Source organism: Chinchilla lanigera, unplaced genomic scaffold (assembly GCF_000276665.1).
Source record: "Chinchilla lanigera isolate Chin_1 unplaced genomic scaffold, ChiLan1.0 scaffold00043, whole genome shotgun sequence".
Taxonomy (NCBI): Eukaryota; Metazoa; Chordata; class Mammalia; order Rodentia; family Chinchillidae; genus Chinchilla; species Chinchilla lanigera.
The window spans coordinates 1,238,245-1,264,310 of record NW_004955444.1 but is presented as its reverse complement, the minus strand read 5'-3'; the positions used below and the strand labels follow the sequence as shown (position 1 = coordinate 1,264,310).

The window sequence follows — 26,066 nt, the reverse complement described above, 5'->3', positions numbered from 1 at the left end:
GGGGCTTAAGGTGAAGAGCTCTCCCCTCTTGGCACTTAAACTGTTTCCCTTGACCTTTAATGGATTCTTGCTGAGACGGTTTTGTGTTCGTCTATGGCTATTACTTTCACTTTTTTCAGGATAAAATGTGGTGAGTTGTAAAGAACGTGGCCCGCAGCTTTGAAGAGCCCTGTTACAGTCCTGGCTAACCCTGACTTTAGGCAAGACAATTTTATGTTGGTTTGGTTTCCTCACTTGTAAAACCAAGCTTCTACCACAGTACCATGTTTAAGGAATTGCTTTGTAAATTTTACATCACCATGAACAGAGTAAGTGGGGTTACTACGGTCCCAGCTCCAAAATTCAGTCACTGTGATCCTCAGGTCCTGTCTTTGCCAGATAGCTCCTTAAGGATTGTGACAGAAGGCATTTTGGGGACACTTTTTTGAGACAGGGTCTCATCATGTAGTGCACACTAGCCTCGAACTCACAGTGAACCTCCTGTTTCAGCCTTCCCAGTGCTGGGGTTACAGGCTTGCGCCACCACGCCCAGCCTGTTTTTTTCCCTTAATTTTGGTAGTTTTTAATGTATTGATGGGCTGTATGTACTTCTTTGAAGCTTTCAGTTCTACCTGAAGATTGAAGGTAAAATGTTACTTTCACATTAAACTCATTTTTTAAAATGCCAAGTCACTAGAGTTGAAAACAGGAATTAAGTTTGTTATCAGCTGACTTCACGTTTTGCCTTGGTTTTCTGCCTTTGATAGAGCATCAGAAGTATCAAATGAGAGGGGTTAAAGATGACAGCGAATCAAGGGAGGAGGTTTACAGGCTTTCTTGCTTACACAGACACCTACAGGACCATCTGGAGTGCAGTGCTTTCACATCTTTAATGCATCTTAAGGATTCTGTTCTACCTGTACCTTCCTTCTTGCTTTACTAAAGGTAGAGGCCTCTTCTTTATAGTTTTCAGGTTGTTAATACACATGGCAAAAATATTGCAGGTGGCAAAGAAACAGAAAATAGTTCAATGCCTGCCTGTATGTCTGCTGACTATCGTCTCATCTGTAAAATTGTGGTATCACCATATCCCTGAGAAAAGAATTCATAGTAAAATGTCTAGGCCATTCCCAGTACTCAATAAAAAGTGGCTACGAGTGGACAGGTGAAGTGACCAGGAGGCAATTAGAAATTCATTCCTCTTAATCAACTGTCAAAGTCTGTTAGAAAGGAAAGACATAGAGGGCTGGGGATATAGTTCAGTGGCATAAGCGCCTGCCTGGCAAGCACAAGGTCGTGAGTTCAATCCCCAGTACCGCAAAAAAACAAACAAACAAAAAAAAAAGGATAGATATAGAGACACTACAGTCTTCAGTCATTTCATCCATGCGAATGGGTAAGATCATTAAGGGTATCATGAAGAAGATGACTAAGAATAGGCCCTAACATTTAAGGAGTTGGAAGAATACTAAAAGTCAAATTGGAAAATAACACAGGTAAGAAACTTAGGAAAAGGGGCTGGGGATTTAGCTCACCGGCAAAGCGCCTGCCTGGCAAGCGCAAGGTCATGAGTTTGGTTCCTGGTACCGGAGAAAAACCAAAAAAAAAAAAAAAAAAAACTTAGGAAAATGTTCATGCATAAAGTGTCAAAATGAAAAAATAAGTCCTCTTACATATTCAAACAAAATTTTGTTTGGCTTTTACTGCATCGTAGGAAAACCACTAAATTACAGTAATCACACTCCCAACCAACCTTATAAGTAACATTAAAAGTATATGAGAGTTGGCAAGAATTGTAGTCACCAAACAGCATTTACTGATGAAGAGCTGGCAGGTGACAGGCACATGTAAGCCCTGCCCTCTGGGACCTATCATACTACGAGCAAAAGGCCCTCTGAGTCATGATATCAGCATCAGAGCAATATGGAACTGAAGTTTCCTGGTGATGGTGCTTTGTACTGTGAGCCAATCTGGGCCTCTATAATTAATCCACTTACAGTAGCACAGCCATTAAAAATGACTCATCAGTAGTCAAACATCTTCAATATGGGCCAAAACTTGATTTTTTTTTAATCTGGTTTTTTAAACGTATAAGAAGCTGGACATGGTGCTACACACCTGTAACCCCAGCACTTGGGAGGCTGAGGCAGGAAGGCTGCTTCAGGTTCAAGGCTAACCTGTGCTACATAGACTCTTGTCTCAAAAAAAAAAAAAAAAAAAAAAACACAACTTGTAAGAAATACTTGGTGTTGACAAAATGTCTTATGCAGTATCTCCTTTGGAACATATGCAACAAATAAGTCACTTAATACATGCATTTTAAAAGCCAGCATGTATGGCTTTGGGGTTTTTTTTCCCCATTTGTGCTTGATACATTGATTTGACACAGCTACTTATGGATCTAGGATATGAAGGGTTTGGAGAAAAGTTGCTTAATATAGACTTGCCCCTTTCCTCGACAGACAGGTAACACATACAAAAGAACCCATACCCAAATTATAGAATTTTTATTCCTTTAAAATACTATACAAAAAATATACCAGGTATATCTTAACAGATCTACAAATGATCCAAATTAAACGTGTTACTTCAATAATTTGAGTTGCTGGGATAATCCAGTTGATTACTTTGACCTCAAGCTTATTTCCCACAAACTCCATGAGGACACTGCTTTGTGTAAAGAGGTATTTTCTTCTACTATACTTTTTGAGTCCTTAAATATCTGAGATTCCATAAATATCAGATTTCTCTCTCCTGTGAGTAGCTAGGTTTGCTTTCTGATAGTTCTAATCACTGCTTCAAATTTCCAAAATACCTGAATTCCTAATACCATATCTGCCACAAAGAACACTGGGAATATTAAGTCTGTGTGTATTTTCTGAATTCATCCTCTTTTTACTTCTAAGAGCAGAGTACTGTATAATAAACAATAGTCAAATTAGGAAGGTATCTAAGAAAGGGAGTTTCCCATTTCTTTTACAGCCACTCCCAATACTCAGCCTGCCTAGACCCATCCCACTTTTCACTCCCATTTTTATCATTTTTCTTCATATGGTGGAAAACAAGATTTGAAGATACTTCTCTTACCTAAAGAAATTGTCATTGTTGAAAGACAGGAACGGGACAAGACACCCAAGAAACAATATAACAAAAGATGTTGGAACAAAAACAAAAAATCTCCTTGGTAGAAAAATTAACAGCTATGTTAAAAACCACAGTAAAATGACAGATTTCTATAGATCTGGGACAAAACAAAAACAGTAAAATAGTTTTTAAAGTATAGACTCTAGATGACTCTTTAATACAAAACAAACTATCTCCAGACCACTAGCCTCATAATAAATATTGAGACCTATACTACTGATATACAGAATTTATTAAGCTTTGCACATGTAATTGAGCATAATTTCAGTTGCATCCAAAGTGCTGACAAAAGCTCTAGCAGTCAAGAATGGCAGCATGTCATTTTATAACAATCAACATTGTAGATTTTTAAATTTGGTTTTTAGAAGAATTTATCTAGTCATGCTTTAAAAAAAAATTGCATTAAGTCACCCCAAGCGTGGCAATTAACATTTGGCATAAACAATAAAACAATCACAACTTGATAAATAACAGATAACATTGTGGGCCATAAACATATAGCATAAGGAAATGGTGGTGATGGTAAGTCAGTAGTTATTAGAGTACCTTGGCCTCTATGCAGAGGATTTGATTCACTAGCCTGGATACCCAGTTTTTAAAATAGAAACTGTGTCTACAGTACCATTTCTAACACTGCAAACAAGTAGACAATGATGAATTGTTTTTTATTAATAAATCACACCCTCAGGAGTTACCAACACCTCAGTATAAAAACGTTCAAGTTATATCAGTCATATAACTGTGTGCCTATTTTAAAAGGTGCTAAATGGATTAAATGGAGACAGCAATGCTTCCCCTAATGTGATTGATCTTACCATGTTTACAGCCATCAAGACCTAAAACACTTAAGGTGTCTGAACTAACGTTGATGAGCACACTCATATTTCAACCTGCTTGGCTCATTATTTGGTCAACTGTCCACTTACTCTGAAATTAAAAATTTAGTATTGTCAAAAATCAATGTAAGTGACATAATAACAAGTATGATAAAATGGTTACAGTCAAAATGGCAGTTAACAAGGATATGGGGAGGTCCCACTCCCAAGTCACCCAGTAGTTAGAATTACTGTACATACTGTCACACAACTGTAACAAATGGATTTAAAGTTGTTCATTCTGATATCTTCACACACCCAAGATACGTACCTTATACAAAAACTGTTTATTAAAAAACAATTTTTTGTAGCTGATAAATTCTTCCCTTAAATGTAAATAAAATGGCACAGAAACTTAATAACCAAGATTCAGAAAATTCAAAACAATTTGAGTTAAGAATCAAACAGCATTAAAGAAGGAAAAAAAAAAATCAAGAAGAGAGATCCAAGTAGCATCTCCAATGCAGAGCAATTTTGTAAAGTAGAAAAAGCAACTGTGATCACCTGCAGCTTCTCAGATCATTCTAGCGTGTGTCTCCAGGTACTACCTGTGTCTGTGTAATAGTACTTCCCTAAATAAAGGGCCTTGAATGCACATTGAGGATGTTTTCCAGGAGTAGAGACGAAGATATTTTCATTTTAACTCAAACTATTTGGTCAAAGAAATATGTAAAGCTAAAGAAAAGCACATCTGGTAGAAATCCATAGCAATGAATGTTGACACGATGTGCTTGGATCTTGCTTGCAGCATCTGGCAGTGGGTAGTGGAACAAAGGTAGCAATCTCACAGGCTCTCCGGTGTCTGTTCTGGAGGCGGCTCTGTGGCGGTGGCACTAGCATTTGCAGTTGAATTCAAGACTTCTCCAAAATCACCGCCAGTAGGCTTGGTTCCCCCTACTTTAGACTTAAAAAAAAGAAAGAAAGAAAAGAAGAAACAAAATTAGCTGACTCTGCTAATTTTACTTTCAAAAACAAATCAGGAACCTGATAGCTCAGTGATCACTGTAGACATGTGGAAGTTAGTACTGTTGTAATGTTCAGGGTGGTTTGTTATTAAAATAATGCAGCCTTCTTTGTTGAAATCTTCAGGTTGAGGTCTGCTAATGGTTCCTCATAGGAAAATTTGTCTCAAGAACTTTGTAAAGCCTATTACTCAAAAATAGCTACTGACTCTCTTGATGCTTGAGTACACATTTTGCATCATATGAAAGTGTTCATTCAGCTACATTCATTCAAGAAATACTGTTCAGCACAGCAAATGGAAGAAATATATCTTTTTCGCACTTACGGTATAAGCGTTTCACCCCTTTACTAATGTGGGGCTCAAGGACTGCAGATTCATTGTTAGACATGTCGGCTCTCAAGACACTTGCCCTGCCCTGTGCCCCGCAGAACTGAAATGTAAACTCTAACAGGGTGCCCAGGTAATTCATGTACACTGTTCGAGAAGCACTCCTCCAACTTGCCTAGCCTGAAATTCTGTCATAAATATTTGTTAGAATGAATCCATCTGCCTAACATTTGTCTATTTCATATTTTGCAAAACCCCTTAATACGACTTCACTTCTGCATGTTCCAGTGCTGATATATCTGCTCGCTTGCTGGGTTACATGTCATGACTGACCCACAGGGCAGCCAACATTAAGAAGCCAGCCATTAACCAAGGGTGAAAAGAAGTTCAGAGCAGTTTTGAACCTGACCTTGCTCTTAACTCAGTCCTCACCGACTAGAAACTACCAAGAGGAGAATCTAGTTGAAATTTTCTTACTCCCTTTGTTCATCCATCCAAAACCTTTGAATTGAGAAATTTCATAACTTGCATCCATTGTTCTTGGTAAAACATATTTCTTAATAACAAATCATTAAAGGTACTTGCAGTTCAACATACTTAAAATTAAACTCATCCCCACAAGCAACTCCTTTTTAAAGAATTTATATGATAGCAGTATCTACCAACTTGCCCCAGCCAGACACCTGGAGTTGTTCGGAGCCTGCCCGTCTTGTTCCACATCTAATCACTTTCATTCTGTCCTTTCTAACTTCTAAATACCCCTACACTGTGTCCCACTGCACTACCCCAGTTCTCTCTACCACCATCTTTGGCTAGGATTAGAACTCTCAATTCCCAACCAATCTTCCTGTCTCCAGGCTTGCCTTTCCATTGGGTGTGCAAGGCTGCCAGTATTTTTTCTAAAATGCACACAGCTCAGACTCCTCAGCCTGTTTAACATCCTTCAATGGTTTCCCATTGCTCTATTTCCGAAATCCTAATTACTCAAAGAGGTCTTCAATCAAACATTCCTCTCAGTTTAAAGATCTCCACTTCTTTTACTGGGTCCTCTAAAAGGCCTTCCCTGACTTTCCCTCTCACCAAGGAAGATGAAGTTCCTACCAGTAATCCTCACTGCACCCTCAGCTTTCACTGCCAGCAGATGCTCAATAACACAGATAAAGCAATCCAAAATGTAAGAGTGTATATCATGACAGTGCTTACTTGAATATAAATGTAAACTGGCAAAATTATCCCCCAAGTATACAACTGTATTTTGCAATTTTTTTGGGAATATCTGTTTGATATGCTGTACTATATTTATAAAATTAATTTTTATCTGAATGATTCACACACACACAGGCAGTCTTGGAGACAGAACTCACAGCTTTTATAGTGAGTTATACTCCCACACCTGTTTTGAGACAGGGTCTCACTAAATTGCCCATGCTGGGCTCATACTTTTTGATCCTCCTGCCTCAACTTCCTAGAGTGCTGGGATTGCAAGGATGTGTCACCACACCCAGATACAAGCCGTGTTATAAAAGTGTATTTTACCACAATTATAGAGTCTGAATGTGTTCAGAAAGAGAATATATAGCAAATGACTAGAGGTTCCTCCTCTCCATCAAAACTGGATATAGGCTGACTTCCAACTAGCCATTTCAAAGACTGATGCCTAGGACAAATGCCCAGGTTAGGACATGAAAACCCTAACAATACTGAGAAGTGAGTTACGGTGAGCTTTGACTTTCTGCAGCAGTTTGTTTTCAAGTATGTGACTTGGCACGAGGAAGAATAAAACAGGCCTCATACAGGTCTTCACCACACACATGAGCAGTGTGCCAAGGACCATGCTAAGCCCTGAGCGGTCTCAGTAAGCTAAGTACGTCAGCATGTCAGCCTTTCCAATCAAGAGGTTCACCTTGCATCACACCAGGGAAGCGGTGGCTGAGTAAGCTGTACGGCTGTGTGTACAGCGTGACTAAAGGAAGCATTTACGTATGTGTGCACAGACAGAGTGTGCTAATGTCTGTATGGGCAAATAAAGATCCAGGTCCCTGTACAGCATTTGATTTTCTTTCAATAAATATAACCTGCCTCTGCAATTTTAAAAAGATGAATTTGAAAATAATTTTCTAGCTTTGAAAGACTCAACTGAATATTAGGTTTTAAGTTCATTTGTATAAAAACATTTATTAGTTTTAATCCTTAAAATATATCCAATATAATTATCAGTTAAGTTGGAAAGAAAGTAATATTTGGGCTTTACACAAACTGTTCAGAGGGTCAGGCAGTGGGTGGGAACCCAGCAGCGTCTGTATTACTAAGAATTAATGAATCTGTAATTTGCATATATTGTAATCTTGATACACAAATAATTAAAACTGAACAGTCAATGACAAGTCAGTGACAAGCATCATCAAGCGTCACGGCATAACAGCAGATTGTCCGATTACTGAGGATCAAATGCTGTCCATTATAAGACACACACACACATCCACTAAGCAGTGGTGAAGAATATTTCACGGCACTGGGAAATGTCTGGACACGACTTTCTTTGTGCAATGCTGGGACTGCATCCAGGGCTTCATGCACACGACGCAAGTGCTGTACCGCTGGCTCCACCTCCAGCCCGACTCCTTTTTTAAGTCGTGATAGCACAGTACTGCTCTACGTATACCACCATCTCTGGGCAGTAGCACCATATTTCATTTTTTTGTGCTTTCTATATTTTTTGTCTCCAATAAAGTTACAATAAGTAATAAAGGTATTTAAAATGAACCAAAGTAAAAGGCTCAAATTCCTAACGTACTACTGCTTTCTAAATTGTACCTTTCAGCTTTTAGCATGCTACAACATATGCTCAGAAAAGACTGATTAAAAGTGTACATAATCCCTGAAATGTCCATTAATGTCATAGTTGTTATAATTCTTTCAATTCTTTTTAAAAATACTGATGGTGAGTGATTTGCCCACATCGAAGAAATGTTAACGCACCAAACAATGTGTTGCAAAAAGTCTATTCATCTCTTTACTTGCCTTTAAGTTTTCAACTTTTTCTTCAAATGACTTGAAAGTCGGGGAGTTTCTATGGACAGAACAAAATGGCAAAATTATAAACACTGAGACATTCCAACAATTGTGCTAACATTACTTGACTAATTCCTATTCACCATCACTCAACCAGCAAAAGAACTGTTATATTTATCTGCATATACACAAGCATTTGTAATATAAGACTATCCACTTCTGAGATACTATTTCTGTAAATCTGCATTCATGATGACATCCTCAGATATAAGTGACACAAGACACACAGTAAGTATCTGTGTGAAGAGAGTGGAGAAAGCCAGGTAAAACAAACATTAATTCTGCAAACACCTGCCTGGCAAACGCAAGGTCCTGAGTTCGATTCCCCATTAAAAAAAAAAAAAAAAATCAATTGTCTCTTCCCCAAACAACTTATCATGGCCTAAGAAAAATGACACCATTAGGTCAGTTTACTGTTGGCTAAGGTGGTAGCACCGTCTAAAACTCCTGTTTAGAGTCACATCTTGCCTGGCAGGATTCAGACATGAACCCAAATCACCAAGCTGAGACAATCAGACCATTGGCGGTTCTGTAACAGGGACTGGGATTCCCAGTTCCTAGCGGACAGCATCATGGACAGGGACTGGGGAACCATAGGGAAGCTTGGAGCACAGAAACCTGGCTTTGCTACTTCCCAAGCTTCCCTGGCCGACAAAAACAGCGCTCAGAGCCCACAGACACTTCATAACCACCTTCAAAACCATCCACATGAAGGATGCTCACAGGGCTTTTGATTCTCACACAGGTTCCCAATGTTCTTATCCTATCCACCTGGTTTCACATAGCTTCCCAAGATGAGAAAGCCACGGGGTTCCCTGCTTCCTCCAGTGGTGATGGTCGAATACCATAAGCCAACAGTTCTAAGTGTCTCCCAGTCCATCTGCAGCATTAGTAATGCAAATCCTCAGGTCCCACTCCAGCTCTACAGAACAGAAACACTAGGGGTGGGTCCAGCAGACAGAGGTTTAACAAGCCCTCCAGGTGATTCCAATGCATGCTGAAGTCAAAGCGAAGGGTATACTGATTAAGACCCTCTGCTCCTCTGGGAGGCTAAGTGGTGTAAGGACATGAAGCACGTGTAAGTGCTCACTGCTGAGGGCCAACAGTCCTGCTGAGTCACAGGTGGTTTCAAATGTCACAGCGGGACAAGGGAAGGATGGAAGAAATAGCGAGTGTAGTGAAGGGTCACAGAAGAGGTGAACGGCCTGTATCCACCAAAAGGAAAGGTTTGATTAGGGAGCAGTGTTCACTTTCCAGTGAAACACTGCAGATATGAAACCAGTTTTTATAAAGTAAAACAGTTCTTGTATTAAAACTCACAAATATTTACTCTTTCAGGTTCTTAACACTAGGGAAACAGTACGATGTTTACACATGAAAAAGTAAATAAACCCAAAAAGTACAACAGATGTTGTGAATGGAAAAGAAATTGCTCAAAGGGAAGGAACAACGGGGATGAGGGAAAGGGGAAAAGAAAGAAGGGAAAAAATATACACATATGTATATACAAGGACAGCTGGGATAATTGTACTGCTGATGTCTAGTGGTTCACGGAAAGGAACAGCTAATGCTTAAATTTTTTGACCAATTTTGCATGTTTATATCTGGTAAGCCGAACAACTAATTTGAAGACAACAGTATGTAACAACCATTGCTGAATTCCTACCATCCTGTTTAGTGAAGCTCTGTATCATTTCTAATGTTTTTTAAATTGTATTTTACTCTCTTTAATTGTTTGATCAATCTTGCACTCTTACATCATCTGGTAATCTGAGCAACTTTGCTGAAGACAATATGTAATGTACCAACCACTGTTAATTTCCTATCAACTTGTTGTGAAATTCTGTATCATTTTATTTTTGTGTTATTTTGTTTTTATCCTTGTTATTTTGTTATTGTTTTCTCTTTAAAATTAAAAAATAAATAAATAAAAACCTTGTAAATATTTAATGCATCTCTTGCACCCAGGCCAACACTGTAAAAGTAACTGAAACTTGGCAGACTGTCAAACACTGCTTGTTTGGAGTAGAATGCTAGTTGGCTACTTCCAAACAGTTCAGGTAAATATGTAAACACAGCACAAGCGTAAGACCAACTATATTTGGTAGAAATATACTTTACCTCATAGCAGGCATGCTAATTGAATGTTGAATGGAGCGTATACTTAAGAGGCAGCATTAAAAAGAGACAGAAATGAAGTTAATATAGAGTGGTGATTCAACATAGAAAAAGCCCACAGAACAGCTTTCTACAAGCTTTATCCTTTTGGCGCCATGAAGAATTACCTACTTTTTGAAGCGGAGAGGATCACAGTTATTACAACGTAATTTATTTTATTCCTGAGCCAATTTAATCCCAATTCCTATTAGAGTTAATAATACAACCTTACAGTTTTACGGCATTTGAAAACTGGAGTAGGAGTTCACCTGGATCTGTCCAGTATATCACACTGAGGTCAGAAGTTCAGTGATTTACCCAAGGTCCATGCAGAATCAAGAATGGAACTTGGGTCTTTGGTACGCCTACCTCAGTGTTCACTACCTCCCCTCAAAAAAGGACACACATACAACTAACACGTACACACAGTGACAGGCCCCTGCAGTCAGCTTTGTCTCTGTATTGGTTTCCAGGGTGGAACAAGAAAGCTTCAAAATAAATCACCCACTTGACAACTAAGTGACTTTTGCGTATTACTCCTCAGCAGTACCAGTATGTATTGTGTACTAGACACTTCCCTATACACTTCATCCCAATTACACTAAAAGCTCTTAAAAGGCCAATCAAGGAACATTTGGCCCTTGGCCTTACAAAATCTGTCTTCCATTCATGGACAAGGCAGTTTGCTGATTGCTGGAACTCCAAGCTATCTATCTAAGCCGACTCCCACAGGAGGAGACCACCTCAGGAGCTCCAGGCCTAACGTCACAGCATGCTACTGATATCGTCGCTATGCACTTACTATTTTGATCACTGGCACAGCTCTTTTTGGTAAATAATCCTCTGGATAAAGTACATAGTTGAAGGTATACATTCTCCATTATATTTAAATACTTTGTGTGTTCGTGTTTTAGTTTTCTCAAAGATTCAGTTGTTACAAATGGTAATGCGTTTTGACTATAGCTCCTCAAATCTAGTTTTGCACGGATGTGTAATACAGTATGGTCTTTGTATGTATCAAAATATCCTGGTAGTTCAGAGAATCAATAAAATATTTCCACATCTGTGAACTTAACACAAGAACAGACCCATGTAACCCAGCATCCTCTACTGTACAACGGTGACTGAAATCTTGGCTAAAGAACTACACTCTAGGAGAAATTAGCTAGTTCTCTTTGTACGAAGTCCCATACTTAAAAGACAAAGATGAAAGCAAAACATCTTTCTAAATTTGAAACTAGAGCTTCAGTCACCACCTGCCCTTCCCCTCAAGCCCTTCCAGCAGCCCTCCCTGGAACAGCTACGCTGCCACAGACCGCCTCCTGCCATGAATCCCATGACAACAGGCTCGGTGGAGCACCACCCACATCTCACCTCTTGGTGATCTACAGATTGCCGGGACTGAATGGGGGCACAGGATTAAGATTCTTTCCCTGGCAGACTACAGTCAGGAAGCCACGCTCGCTGGCTCAGCTAGCGCGGGCACTGAGGTGAGAAAGTCACGTGGACTTAAATGTCAGAAGAATTTTTTGAGACCAGGTGGAAGCTGCAAGAATGCAGAGGAAGCTGGTTCCCAAAAACAGGATCAAATATAAGCAGAGGCAAAGGACCTCAGGAAGAGATGACCATGCAGGAAGGGAGAGGAACAAGGGTGCTGGTTTCCTCGGTTTCTGCACACTCTCAATCCCTAATCCTTTCCAGTTAGCAGGCTGCCTTCAGAGAGGCACCCTTTCCGCTCCCGCAGTTGCAGAGAACTTTCTACCTGTAAAGCATTTTCCCTTTTAAGCTGAGCTAACACACACCAACTTTTTTGCTCATAACCAAAGGAGTCTTCACTGGTACATTCACTTTTGGTAGAAGCTACCAAATTCTGGCAACAGAAGCTAAGTACTGGCCAAATGTGATAAAATGCTTACCCACAAGATCTACAAGCTGAATCCAATAGTATCAACCAAGTGAGGGCGTAAGTGGTTAAAGCACAAACTTCGGAAACTCACAGCTGGTTCTAGTCCCTGCTCCTATGCCCCACTTAAAGGGCCACGTTCTTCCCGTGGCCGGCAGCTGCGTCCTCAGACGGCACGCTAAGTGCGCTTCCACAGAAACACGCAAGGAAAAGCCAGGAAGTGACTGGAGTAAGATCTGTTATGTGAAAATCACTGAGCTGAATTTGAGGTTGAGGACTGCTGTTTCAGAAAAAAAGACAAAAGCGCACTTACTAAGCAGAACGAAATCAACAGATACAGATTTAAACCCAAGGTTCTTCGTTTCTGATGAAGCAGCAAGGCCAAGGAACACAGACCCATTCCAATTCCATCCAGGTACGTGATCCTCTCTATAATCTGTATTTAGATGAAATTCAGTTTTCTTGTAAGGTAGCTGGAACTAACTATTTGGTAGCCCCTGTTTCATTTCCAGCTGCTGTATAAAAAGTTACACAAAGCTCTAACTTCCCTCAACTTCATATCCAATCTCCAATTTCATTCAAGGTTAAATGCCATATGGAAAACTTCAAAAGCAAAAAGCCATCTTACCACTGGACCGGAACAGTCTCTACAGGTTGTGAAGATCAGTGAGTATCTATGAAGTAAATTTTATTCAAAAATTTCCACCTTCAGGGTATTGTACAACCACCATTGATAAATTCCTGCCATTTCTGTCTGTAACTCACTATTATTTGACTATTTGTTTTCCTGAGAAACTGTCTTGAAGATACCAGTAGGTAAAATAACAACCATTGATAATGTCCTACCACTTTGTAATTCGGTGTATCCCCCTACTGCTTTGTTATCCGTTTTACTCTTTAAAATAAAAAAAAAAATTAAAAATTAAAAAAAAAATTTCCACCTTGCTTTGTAAGCTTCAAATGTATTAGTCTCTAGTTAAACCAGAAATTTAAAAATTGAGTCCTTTACCACATATGGTGGTGTACACCTGTAATTCCAGCACTTGGGAAGCTGAGGCAGGAAGATCGCTGTGAGTCAGAGCCCAGCCTGGGCTACACAATGAATTCAAGGTCAGCCTGAACTACATAGCAAGCCTCTCTCTCAAAACACCAAAGAAAAGAAAAGCAAGCTGAGTTCCTAAACACATGCAGAAAAAAATGGCAGGGCCATCTAACACTAGTGCTCAATCTCATATCCACTCTCACTTTGAAAAAAAAAAAATTCCATTAAAATCTAAATTATCCCTAAGTTTTTTCCTGGTGTTTTACACAATCATTTGATTTTTTGATCCCTAGTAAGGGGAGAGGAGAAAGAAGCGAGGTGGTAGGTGGAGGCAGTGTTAACGGGTACCCTGCTGGGATACTCCCACATGCCGGGCACGCTGTGAGGGCAGTCTGTGCGTGACTGCACCATTTTGTTCTGCAACAACCTCTGCACGTAGGCAGCAGAAGAGCAGCTGCTGGGCAGAGCACTGTCTCCAGCTGTCATTGTTCTGCGGAGGCACGAGGAATACTGCAGCCCTGAGACTTGGGTGTGCTGGGTTTGAATCTGACCATCAGCCACTCAGCCTTTCCCTGCACCTGAGGATTCCCCTCGACTGTACTAACCAAGCAGTACCAGCACCTACTCCAGAGCTGCTACGTATGCTTCTGTCACACATACATGTCATTATAACAGGTGATTATAGTTAAAACAGAAAATCTACTTCATACTGGGTTTTACCTCTCAAAACGTTCAAGTTTCAGTTTGTTATTTCAATCATCAGCACCAACCTACAGTCTGGACCAGTGCTTGGCATGCAGCTAGCACCCAAAAAAATACTGCATGAAGGAATGATCAATGAACAGTATTGTTAACTAAAATGGAAAATATGGGTATGAAAGGTAGAAAAAATCATTTTTCAAATTCCAATCAAAAGATAATCTCTTTCTGAGAAAAGACATTTCTTTTCTCATTAAGGGGTAGAAATTTTCAGGAAAAAGCAACTGCCTGGAATATCTTTAATAAACCCGAAACAAAGAAAAAAGATCTAGTGTTGTACATGAAAAAGCAATCATTTAAAAAGCAGAACTTTCCTTTGGAAATAGAGGCAAAACGAATTAGCACTTTCTCTTTACTCTGTCAGAAACTGAAGGGGCTGGGGATATAGCTCAGCGGCATAAGCCCCTGTCTGGTAAGCGCAAGGTCGTGAGTTTGATCCCTGGTACCGCAAAAAGAATATATATATATATATCTATCACAAACTGCAAAATGAGGCTGCCCTTACCACAGTACTCTGTCACTAACAACTTACGCATCCCGGTGGCACAGACTGAAGGTCTTTCAAAGTTTCTCTCAGGATGGAAAAAGCACGAGTCAGCGCTTACCGCGGATGCTAAAGAGTAAACACGCAGCGGCGAGAGGGGCTGTCCCCACGGGCCTCCTCACGACCTCCTGCCCCCTGGCTCTCGGCTCTGCCGTGCCCTCGGTCTCAACACCGGAAACAGACACTCGGGTTCTCACTCTTCCTGCCCACCTCTCTACCCGCCCCCTTCTCTCTCTGCTTCCTTCCTTCTCTCCTCGCCCTCCTCCTCCCGCCGGGGAATAACCATGACAAATACCTACATCTCAACAGGTAACGTTGGCCATGTAAAACGAATCTGGTGCTAAATCTACTGCCTGGTGCGTTTCTCTTTCTAGATCTGTGTAAACCTCTCCGTGAAGCCACTGGCCTAAGCTCGCCAGGCAGGACGGATCCGAAGCAGTCAACAGGTTCACCAACCGTTCCGCAGCAGCTGGCAAAGCTCCGCTGCGGGGACAGAGCTCCGGGCTCCAAGCCCGGCTCCTTTCCTTGGCCAGCTGCGGGCAGAACGGGGCCAGCATTTGCCGCCATGAGCCACAGTCTAAAAGATGTGGCTTTCGTTATACGTCTGAACGCACTGGATCAGATGAAGGGACTTTACTCAACTTTTGGTCTGTACGAATTACAAAGACTAAGAGAACCTTATTTCTCTCATTGTCCAATGTTACTCAAGAGACTTAACCTCCATACACTGATACAGATAGTCATTAAAAACAAGACTGAAAGCAGCAGAGGATCATATTTTTAAGTGAAATAAAATACAGTAACTTAAAAGGAACAAGAAAACAACAAAGCTTAAGTCTGTTTCTGATGAGTTCATACACACTGGGCCATACCTAGTTACAGCTAACATATTCTTATATTTGTATTTCTATCACACCTAACACTGCTTTGTAATTGAGCGATTACAGGCTCTTTCATTCTTAATGCTCCCAAAGTCCCCTCTTCCTTCCCCATCCACTCCTAAGATTTTAAGCCCTGCCCCAACAAAAGCCACATCTGCCTCATGACCACGGCCTCAGACTGTCCACACCATGCTCTTGGGTCGGAGTGCTGAATGGGACCGACCAAATGCTCACTCAGGTGCCCACAGCACTTTGCAATTAAGATACACAACCAGCTCTACTCACTGGTTATTTGATATTTTTAACTGGAAATTGTTTAACACTTAGAGTTCATGCGTCCTTATGGTTTCCTCCAACTTCTGGGCTAGGTGTCACCAAGCCCAGAGGTATTAGTATATGCATGCCTGCAGGCAGGCAGCTAGATCGCAGCAAGTGACTGCTCGAGAAGACAATCTGCATTTGGTGGACAGAGAGGGAGACTCGTGTTATCTTCCTGCTTCCCTCTGGAGATCTTCTCCCTCTTCTGTGTCCTCTAGCGCCTAACTGGACGGTTAGCCTGTGCTCGAGAGCCTCACTCAACATGCAAGGACTCCTGCTAGAAGGCACGGTTTGGGTTAATGTCTTTTTAATGTACTTTGGGTGCTGACCTAATGTACTTTTTCCTTTTGCAATCCATGAAATTGCCCTGTATGTACAGTTAAAGACTACAACTAGTGTAAAGGTAATAAACTAGTAAAAACTATGAGGTAGTAAAACAAATATCAAAAGGTACAGAGTAACAGCAAATTTTCTTATGTTTATTTTACTATACACAAGAAGTACAGTAACCCATATAAGACAGAAGACTTACTATCAAGAGGCATACATGTGCAGCCTATTATAAATGCATAATGAGACCCAGGTGAAAGAATCCAACATCCTTACAAAAGCACCAAAGACACAAAAGCATCAAAAAACAAACAAAGTCAGACATTAAAAGGGAGGAATTCTGCATGCCATGGTAAAGCTGCTTGTTTTTTAACAAAAAAAAAAAAAAATTAAAAAGAAACTTAAAAATCATTTCCATAACCCTCGAACCAGTGTCAAATTCTTCTTTTAATTTATCCATTACTCATGGTATACAAGAACTCCTCCCTTCAAATTAAAAATGCATTAGAGAAAAAAGAGACTCCGAACTCAAAGTACTGGACGGGGTGGACAAACAGGACCATCTGATGTGGCACAAGCATCTATGCTGAGTACACTTGTCTCACACAACTGCTAGGCTGCAGTGACGGTTTGAATTCTCCTTACCTAAAGGAGTGCGGAAAGGCCTGCAATCTGCAAGAAGGCAGAGTAAGCATTAAAAAAGAAAGGAAGTTCTGACAAGTCTAATGCAATTAAATAACCTACTATTTAAAAGACACACGTTTTACCCAGGCCCTAAAGTGATACATCCGTCAGCATAAAGAGAAGCAAAAGCACCTAGCAGGTGTATATGTATACATAACTCTCAGCAAGGTTCGAGAAAACTGTAGTTATTATATTGGCCTTAGAGTGATACTCCAAATATAACAAGGAAAGAATTCGGCTCCTGTGGTACGAAGCATACTACACCGACCAAGCCCTGGCCAGCTGAAGTTCGAGTAGAACCTACTGTCCCGTGAATGTAAAACACAAAGTCATGCAGTCTGCGCTTTTTCTAACCACACATTTTGCATGCCGGCAGAAGCACAGCTGATTCAAACCACACTGTCGGTTTTGCGCTATTCCAGTCCACGTGGGTGAAGGGACGCACAGAAGCACTATGAAGTGGTTTTATCAGAACAATGACAAGGAAAAGCCTGCCAACTAATCTAAAACATAAATGGAACACAAAAAGCGACAGCTCAAAATTAAGATTTGGGCCTAAGCATGAATGTCGGTACAGCTCACAGGCTAGTAGCAATCAGTGCACAGACAAGCAGGTCGCAATCACACCACGAACAAGGCTGTCAGATACACACACAGGGAAGCCGGTCTGCATCCAAGCGTGCGCGTCACTGCGCTTGTGCTCCTCCCCAGAGACACCAGGTCTGCCCACAGCCACGCCCTTCCCACCACCAGGGGCATACTTACCCTGGATGATCAAAAGGGTTACAAAAGACACAAAAGTTCTGCAACCACAATTTCTCCAGAAGAGGACCATTTTTGACATTAGAATGCTATGCCTAGAGGGATCTGGGCAAGAATTTGAGGACCTGATTTAAAGGAGCACCCCCTTCCTCAGTCCAACAGGGACTCCAGTGTCCCCCTGACCAAAATCAGGAAACAGAAGCAACCACACCAATGTTTCAACACGCCTCCACCTCCCAGTGAGCAAAGAAAATGCCGACATACTTTACGTCTTCCAGCTTTTTGGTGATAACAGAGCCAACAGATGAAAAGGCCGCTGAAGCCTTCTGTCCAGCCTGGGATAAGGTTTCGGAGGTCTTCCTGTATCTGTATTCAATTAGAAATGTGCAGAAAAAAGAAAAGTCAGCTAACTTTTTTTTTCCTTTTTTTGCTAACCTTTTATAGTATGAATCACTTTAAGTGCAGTGGTTATCCCCTTTTGGAGCACTCTAACGTATTTTTCTGGGATATAGTAGCACCTGACTATAATGCTAGCACTGAGTAGGCTGAGGCAGGAAGATGTCAGTTCAAGTCCAGCATGAGCAACTTAGCAAGACCCTGTCTCAAAATGAAAAATAAAACAGGGATTAGGATGTAGCTTAGTATTTACATCTGTTGAGTTCAACCCCCAGTGCCACATAAACGAATGAACGAATGGTTTCAACAACTTCAAAAACCCTACAGAACCACCAAAGCAGCAACAACCGCATCATCTGACACGGAACCACCACTCAGACATGACCTTCTGCAGTGCCCCGGCTGAGACAGGAAGACAGAGGTCCGTAAAGGCAAAGCCAAAGAAAGAGTTAAAAAAAAGTCATGGGACAAAAAATGAAAATGAACCAGGCGTGCTAGTGCACACCTTTCATCTTAGCTATTTGGAGGGCTAAGGCAAGAGGATCGTAAGTTTAATGCCAGCCTGGGCAACTTAGTGAGACCCAGTCTCAAAATAAATACTGCTTTCACCTATTTTTTGTAAGTGACAGAGTGCTTGCCTAGCATGTGTGAGCCCCTGGATTGTAGCCCCCCAGTTCTGGGCGGGGAGCACCAGTGACTAAAAGAAATTATACCTCCTCTTCCTTTCCCACATAACCAAACAAAACTTAAGCTTTGCCCGTCTGTAAAGCTACCAAATAAGGACCTGCGACTCTCAACAGGGTGTGTTAAAGGTACAGTGCTTAAAATGACTGGGGAATACCTGCTTTAACAGTCCCGGCTGCCTGAAGACAGAAAAAAATGACAATGACAATAAAAAGCATGAGGAATGTACAAAAAGGCCACCCTTCCCCACTGTGGAAGAAGATGTGCAGGCATTTTTTTCCCCACAGAGATCAAAGACCAGGAACAAACACAGCGTGTGATAGCAGAGCCAAAGATCTGCTTCCTGCATGTTTTCCCAGCATTAACTAACATGGGTAGAAAACAGGCCCAGGCAGAATGCAGCCTGGCCACCCGCGGCCTCACGCAGCGGGCCTCGCCGCTGATGGCCAAGCTGCCAGCCCCTCCTCAGCTCAGCGCTCGGCGCCGGCCTCTGCACCAAACACAACAGTTCGGTCTGATGCCGGAAGCTTGCTCCTGGTTGTGCCACGAAACAAAACTGCACTGCTCAGGTTATTGCTGGTTGTGCGACTGAAAAGACAAAAAAGTTAGGCAGCTGGCCTCTGCTCTGAGGACACATGAGATCCTGACCTGAAAACGTTATGATACGCATTGAGCAGAGCTTAAAAAAAAATCAAGGTGTGCTACTGCACACCTGTTATCCCAGCACTCAGGAGGCTGAGGCAAGAGGATCACCACAAGTTTGAGGCCGGCCTGGGCTACAACGTGATTTCAAAACCAGCCTGTAATACACAGCAAGATCCTGCCTCAAACAACTAAGCAAAATGACGGGCTGCACATGTGGAGAAAGTCTGTGACCTCAGCACCTCACTTACCTGGCGCATTATGTCCCCTTAGGTTTCTCCCGCCCTGCGTTTTGCTGGGTTAGCGTGAGGACTAAATGACACAGTGTATGGATGTGGAAAATGAACGTTCATCATTCAACACTCAGCATTCATTCATGCGCTGGGGAGGCGTTCCAGGCCACCGCGGGTGCCTCTCACTGAGGATCCTACCAGACCCTATGAGTCCTACCTTCTCCTTCACGGCCACTGAGTGACTGAAGGGAAGCGACCCATGCAGCCTGAACACCCCAGACCAAGGCGCAGTTCTCGTCCCCAGCCGGATGGAGGGGGCCAACAAGATGAGTCGTGCGACTCGACGTGGCATGCAATTTTAAACTTTTTAATTATGTATTTCTAGAACTTTCCACCTAACAAGCTCACAGCTGACTGCAGGAAACAAACCTCACAAAGAGGGCCTGCCCTACAGCACTCCTGGGACTTGAATTCTGTGCTTTAACTTCTACGTAAGGCTGCTTTTTGTTTCCTGGAACAGTGTTAAAAAACCGAAGTGGGGAAAAAGTCAGCTACACTTGCCAGTTGTAAAGGAAGTGCCTGTGTGAGTGCGAGAAAAGCTGTGGAAGCACCCTCATCCCCTCCACCTCCCCTCCCAGAGAAATCAGGCCAAACTGTCCCCCACGCTGTCTGGAGAAACGTGCGGCTGAGGGGACGTACGCGGACGTGGCCGTCACATCCTGCCACCCCTTGGCGATGTTCTGCTTCAGCTCCTGCAGGGAGCCGATCCCCAGTTTCCTCTTGATCTCCGCTAGATGCTTCTCCTTTGCTGCCAACACTTGAGACAGAGTCTGGATTTCTTCTTCCACCTACGAGGAAGGGATTTGCAGTAGAAATATAGCAAAAGCCATTCAGTGAAGGTTTTAGAGCAAAGCAATACCCAAAGTTGTAGTCACTTAGACATCTGCTTAATTTATCTGTCCCTTTACAAGCGCAGTGTCATTAAACAAACGGCTACACACTCACTCCTCCTACAGAGCTCCTCCTTTCCCTCCCGTGGCAGTGCTTTATACCCTGTGAGCTGTCCCTGGCCTTCTCTCTTCCTTACTCAACTCTCTCACAGAAGTTTGGGGCTTGAGCCCTTTACAGGAATGATTTTCAAATCTGATTGTACCTGACCACTGATTCAACTTTCCAGCTGGACATTTCTACTCTCCATGAATGCCCGTTACACTCGTATCTGTATACGGAATCAAAATAATCTCACCCCCCACCGAAACACACACAACCAACCCACACCAAAGTCCAACCTTCACGCGTACTGCGTGAGTTTACACTCAATGTGGTGAGTCCCGGTACCGCCAAAACAGATGAAACTGCCTCCCCCACAGAGCCCTGCAAAGGGCCTGATGGGCCCTGACCCAAGGACAGCCGCCCACTGAAGCCAAGAAGCAGCGACTGCCTGCTCTCACCCAGGATCCCGGACTGAGGAACGGAAGTAACACCGAGAGGACTTGGAGAACAAAGCCGCGAGGTAGAGCTGGGCCGCAGGGAGGCTGTGAGCTGTGGATGCCAAAACTGTGAGCAGATGTGCTCGGAGGAAGGGAGAAAAACGCAGAAGAAAAAGCTAAGCCAGGAAGATGGAAAGGGCAAGCTCAGAGGGAGGCGACTCCGCGATGGAAGAGATGTTTGGTGCCAGGAAGCTGAAACCCTGAACCCCGATGGTACACTCATGAATATTCAAGACCCTTACACAAATGCTGCCTGTGGCTTAACGCAAAGCCATATTCTCAGCCCTGACCTACACAACATTTCTGTGATCTCAAAGACAGGACCTTTAAAACTATCAGGCAGTAGCACTAAGTCAACGGTTTTTCCTGCTAAGTAAATCCTTAGAAAACACGAAGAAACGCAGAGCTCAAAAATAGAAGGCAAATTCAGTATGATACAGCCTCAGAAAGAAAGAAGGGAGGGAGGGAGGGAGGGAGGGAGGAAGGAAGGAAGGAAGGAAGGAAGGAAGGAAGAAAGGAAGGAAGGAAGGAAGGACACCAACCTGGCTTCCAGACACCACGGAAGGGCAGTAGGTCCAGAACCGACATTATCTTCTCTGTGTGCCAGAGAGGACCTCAAGCGTCACACCCAGCTTTTAGAGGTCCCAGTTTAAGATGTACACTGGTGACACGGAATATGAGAAGGAAAAGGCAAGCGAAGACGAATGGGTAAGTTTCAGAATTAAGTAAACTGAATGATTTACCCAAAGTTATCAAACCATGTAGGAATCAGAATTGTGAGCCAAGTTTTCAGACTCAACTTTTCAATCAACTGGCTGATGCCCAGGGCATGAGCACAGCACTGACGGTACTGTAAGATGGTGTCACTGCCGTGGAACTTTTCCCAAAAAAAGTCAAGTGCGGAAGTATAAGATAAAGTAGTTCCACTTGAGGCCAGGTATTCAAACAAGCATTTGCGCATCAATGCTCAAGCTCACTATCACAACAGTCAAAAGGTGGAAAGCACTCAAATATCCATCAGTGGATGGATTAAAAAACAAAAATACGGTGGTGGGGGGTGTTACTTAGCCACAAAAAGGAGCGAATTACATACACACTACAACATGGATACACCTTGAAAATGTAAGTGAAAAGAACCAGACTCAGAAGATCATACATTGTGAGATTCCACTAATAAGAAATATCCAGAAAATAGCTAAATCTATGGAGACAAGAAACATATTACGGTGGCACACACCTACAATCCCAGAATTCTAGGAGGCTGAAGCAGGAGGATGGCCAGTTCAAGAGCAGCGTGGGCAAGACTGTCTCAAAATAAAACATACAGAAGAAAAAAGAGTGGGAATGTAGCTTAGTGTAAAAGCCCTGGGCTCAATTCCCAGAAAAAAGAAGAAAAGAGAGTAGGAGAAAGAGAGGGAGGAGGAGGAAAGAACGCATGCCTGCACATGAGCCGCTGCCAGCGGCCGAGAGGGAACTGAGGAGTGACCACCGGCGGAGCAGGAGGGGCTCCTTCAGAAGTGCAGGAGGCGTGTGGGGCCCGACAGCCGTTGTGGTCAGGATGCCGCTGGCCGGTACACTGTCGTGGGGCTGACTTCATGCTGTGTGAATCTAACACAAGGGCGTTAGGAAGAGGGACTAGCGGTCAGGCGGGCAGACCAGCAGACGCTGGAAGAAAGGAAAGGAGGGGTCGGGGGAGGCTCACACTGCCCGTACCCAGAACCAGAACCAGCGAGGACAGCATCAAGAGCGCGTGCTGGAGACGCTTCGAGGTGGAAGACCCGTACTCCTCTCCTCCGTCTCTGCCTCACACCTGCCTTCCGCCACTTTTCTCCAAGCGCTGTCCTAGAAACAACCGGCGTCCCCTCCTCCAGCTCCGTCCCCTACTCCAGCTCTCTACCCCGAGCACAGGCGCTTTCTCCCCGGAGGCGACAAGCTGCTCCCACTCGCTTTGGAAACAGCGGCTCCACTGTAAGGTCCAAACACGGAGCCCCAACGGGAAGGTCCTTCACCTTTGCCAGCTCTCTCCTCAGCTCGTCCTGCTCCTCCTCCGAGAGCGTCTCGGTGGCGCTGAGCGTGGCTGCAGCATCTTCTCCTTCCTCAGGCACTGCGTCTGTCCTCAGCAAACCTTGGGGATTAAAAAGGAAAGTCTATGAAAGTGTAGAAGTGAAGTGAAATTCTCCATGGATTGCCCCCCTGTCCCAGCCAGAGTAAAGCCAAACGGACTCTATCCTCGTATCACCTCCCTGCCCCTCCGGATGGCTGGCTCCCCTAGGCAGGGCCGAAAGAGGGATCCAGGCTGTCCAGTGAGAACGACAACCTCAGACGCTGAAGCAGGAAGTTAGAACGGAGCCCGGCCTTCTCCCAGCTTCTGCTCACACCCTCCGCCGGGAGAGTTACAACAGAGCCAGAGCGGGCAAGAACGGGAGCTCGCCAAGGTCAGCTTTTAAAAGGCGGCGTGAACAGATCGGCATAAATCAGCCCAAGGAGACCCTGCACGGATCAGCCCAGTATTGAACAACCTCAGCGAAGGCACAACCACGGAACTAAACACTCACAGAAATCTTGTCCCATCCCTGATCTAACGGAGGCAGGAACACCTTCTGGTAGCTTTTATTAAAATTATCACCTCCTCCAGATTCCTTTTAAAAGCACCTAATGTATACAGTGAGACACACCCAGCAGACCTCCCACATCCTCAAAGACCAAACCTAGGCGCCCCTTCGCCGGCGACAGAGCCCCTGGGAAAAGGCCCACGTCTCAGGGAGCACCGGAGGGGGCAGCCCCTCAGCTCTCCCCAGCCCACACCCACATGGCTAAGGTGAGGCCAGCGAGGCCCCAACCCTGAGAGCACAATAGGAGGGCGAACCAAAAAATTCAGTATTTTAATGCAATTTTTAAAATCAAAGTGAATTCACGGAATCCACGATGGACAAAACACCAAATTTTTAAAAAGATCTGATTAGTAATTGCTGGTTTTTCCTTTTGCCTTAGTCTCCAAAATGGCTCTGTGTGGACAGCACTGTCGCTAACTTTGTCTTTAAACTTTTGACCTTCTGCCAGGGAATTTTTGGTATTAACTTTAACTTTTGAAGAAGACTGCATGATGAGCATCTGGGCACCTCTTGCCCTGCATACCTGAGCCCGGCCTTACACGCCCCCTTCCGTTTCCCACATCACAGACCCAGGTTTTGCTGTCACTTCTGGCAACAGATTTTCCCCCAGAGGACTCGGGAGGCCCCTTTTTCTGACAGGCGGCCTCAGCTGCTGCCTACACCGTCCACGATCACTGCTGAGAAGGGCTGGCGCAGCTGTGGGGCGTCCCAGCCAAAGCCAGGCAGCAGACGAGGGACCGCGGGCAGGCGGAGGGAGGAGGAGGAGAGCCGCACGGGTGAAAAGCTGCCAGTGCCACAGCAGACATCAGGACAGGAGCCGGCGGCATCAGGGCACGCGCACTGTGCACACGCTACCGCCTCGGCCCGGGGCTGGTGTGTGCTCCGTGGGTGACAGCAGCGAGCAACGGCAGTGTCCGGCGTGAGGCCCCAAAGGACGCTGTCTGCAGAGTGGTCAAAGGCAGAGAAGCAACGCAAACAAAAGAGTTCAAGAAGCTGGGCTGACAGAGGACGAGGGAGCTCTCAGACGCAAAGAGCGCGGCATTTGTGATCAGAAGGCACGCGCGCACTGAGAACTGCTGCTCCTCACACGGCCTCTGACTTCTTCACTCCCCAAGTAGTATCTGCACCACAAAAGTCTGATCACGTGGCTCTCCAGCTTAAAATCATTTAGCGGTCCCGATCACCTTTTAAAACAAAACTCAGCCCCTCAGCTGAGCACACAGGCCCGACTGGCCCCCTGGCACCGGCAACTCTTCCTCCAATTCCGCCAAAGCAAATGTGAAGGAGGTCCTGGACCAGTCCTGTCGGACCGGCTTGGGAGGACCAGCGTGTGCTCGTAAAAGCTCCTTGGACCAGACTGTGTGGGCGCAGGGCCTATGAGTCTGAGGACAGGAGACAGCACAAGGGGAACAACCAGATGAGGCCACGCGACCAGACCGAGACAGCACGGGCTGTGAACGCCTCGCTGGACCTTCTGCTCAGCACTCCCAGCTCTCAACGACAACAGGACGCGAAACCGAAACAAGACCAGAAACTGCAGGCGCTAAAGCGTGTTTTCAATAACAAAGGCTTTTTCGTGCTTGTTAATAACCCCATTTTTCAAATCTACTTTAAACTGGGAAAAATATAATATGCAACTGTCAACAGTGCACTGCAGATACTGCCTAGCTCTAAAAAGAACACAGAAAGGTTCTCATACAGGCTGAGCACCCCTAATTTAAAAGTACTACGACTTTGGAGCACACTGAATTTTGGATTTTCAAGCTTTGTACGCTCAGTGAGTAAAATCTCCATGTGAATACCCTCAAATTTAAAAATACAAAAAGCAAAAAGCTCCAAAATCTCTAACATACTTGGGTCCCAGGAATTTCAGGTAAGGAACACTTGACCTGTATTATTCAAGTACTGTTCACTACCGAGAGAAAGACATTTCTCAGGACGAGGTCGATGGGTTTGTGCACAGCTGACTTCAAAACCACCAGGATAACACAATTTTACACTCAGCATCTACGAAAAGCTGGTAACGACAAATTCCGCTTTTTCCATGTTGGCCTGCTGGTGGCTGCAGATCGTCAATACTGAATGTTTTCAAGCGCCGTTTAAGTTAACCAACTGGAAAAAAGAAAACGCAAGAAGGAAAAACAGCCTGGAAGATAGCAAGATCTCCGCAAACCCAGCATCCCGTCTCCGAAAACCGGCCGGCAGCAGGCGGCGCTGTTCCCGCCCGAACCCGAGCTGGGAGGCCGGGCACACGCGGGGCGCCCCGCT

The 26,066-nt window shown here is 43.8% G+C and overlaps 1 protein-coding gene across 4 annotated transcripts in view; it reads right to left on the bottom strand.

Moving 5' to 3' along the window:
- Positions 1–2,471: 2,471 nt before the first annotated feature.
- The window catches only part of Tpd52 (tumor protein D52), a 31,110-nt gene continuing 7,515 nt past the window's right edge, over positions 2,472–26,066 (bottom strand). The window contains exons 2-8 of one of the 4 annotated variants that reach the window (XM_005392060.2): positions 23,196–23,311; positions 20,396–20,544; positions 18,006–18,107; positions 16,941–16,967; positions 10,483–10,524; positions 8,311–8,359; positions 2,472–4,902 (exon numbers count right to left, since the gene is read on the bottom strand). In XM_005392060.2, the coding sequence (XP_005392117.1) occupies positions 4,783–4,902; positions 8,311–8,359; positions 10,483–10,524; positions 16,941–16,967; positions 18,006–18,107; positions 20,396–20,544; positions 23,196–23,311 (605 nt within the window). In that variant the 3' untranslated portion in view covers positions 2,472–4,782. The remainder of the gene's footprint in view (positions 4,903–8,310; positions 8,360–10,482; positions 10,525–16,940; positions 16,968–18,005; positions 18,108–20,395; positions 20,545–23,195; positions 23,312–26,066) is intronic. The other 3 variants (XM_005392062.2, XM_005392063.2, XM_013518179.1) reach the window with 3 other exon arrangements.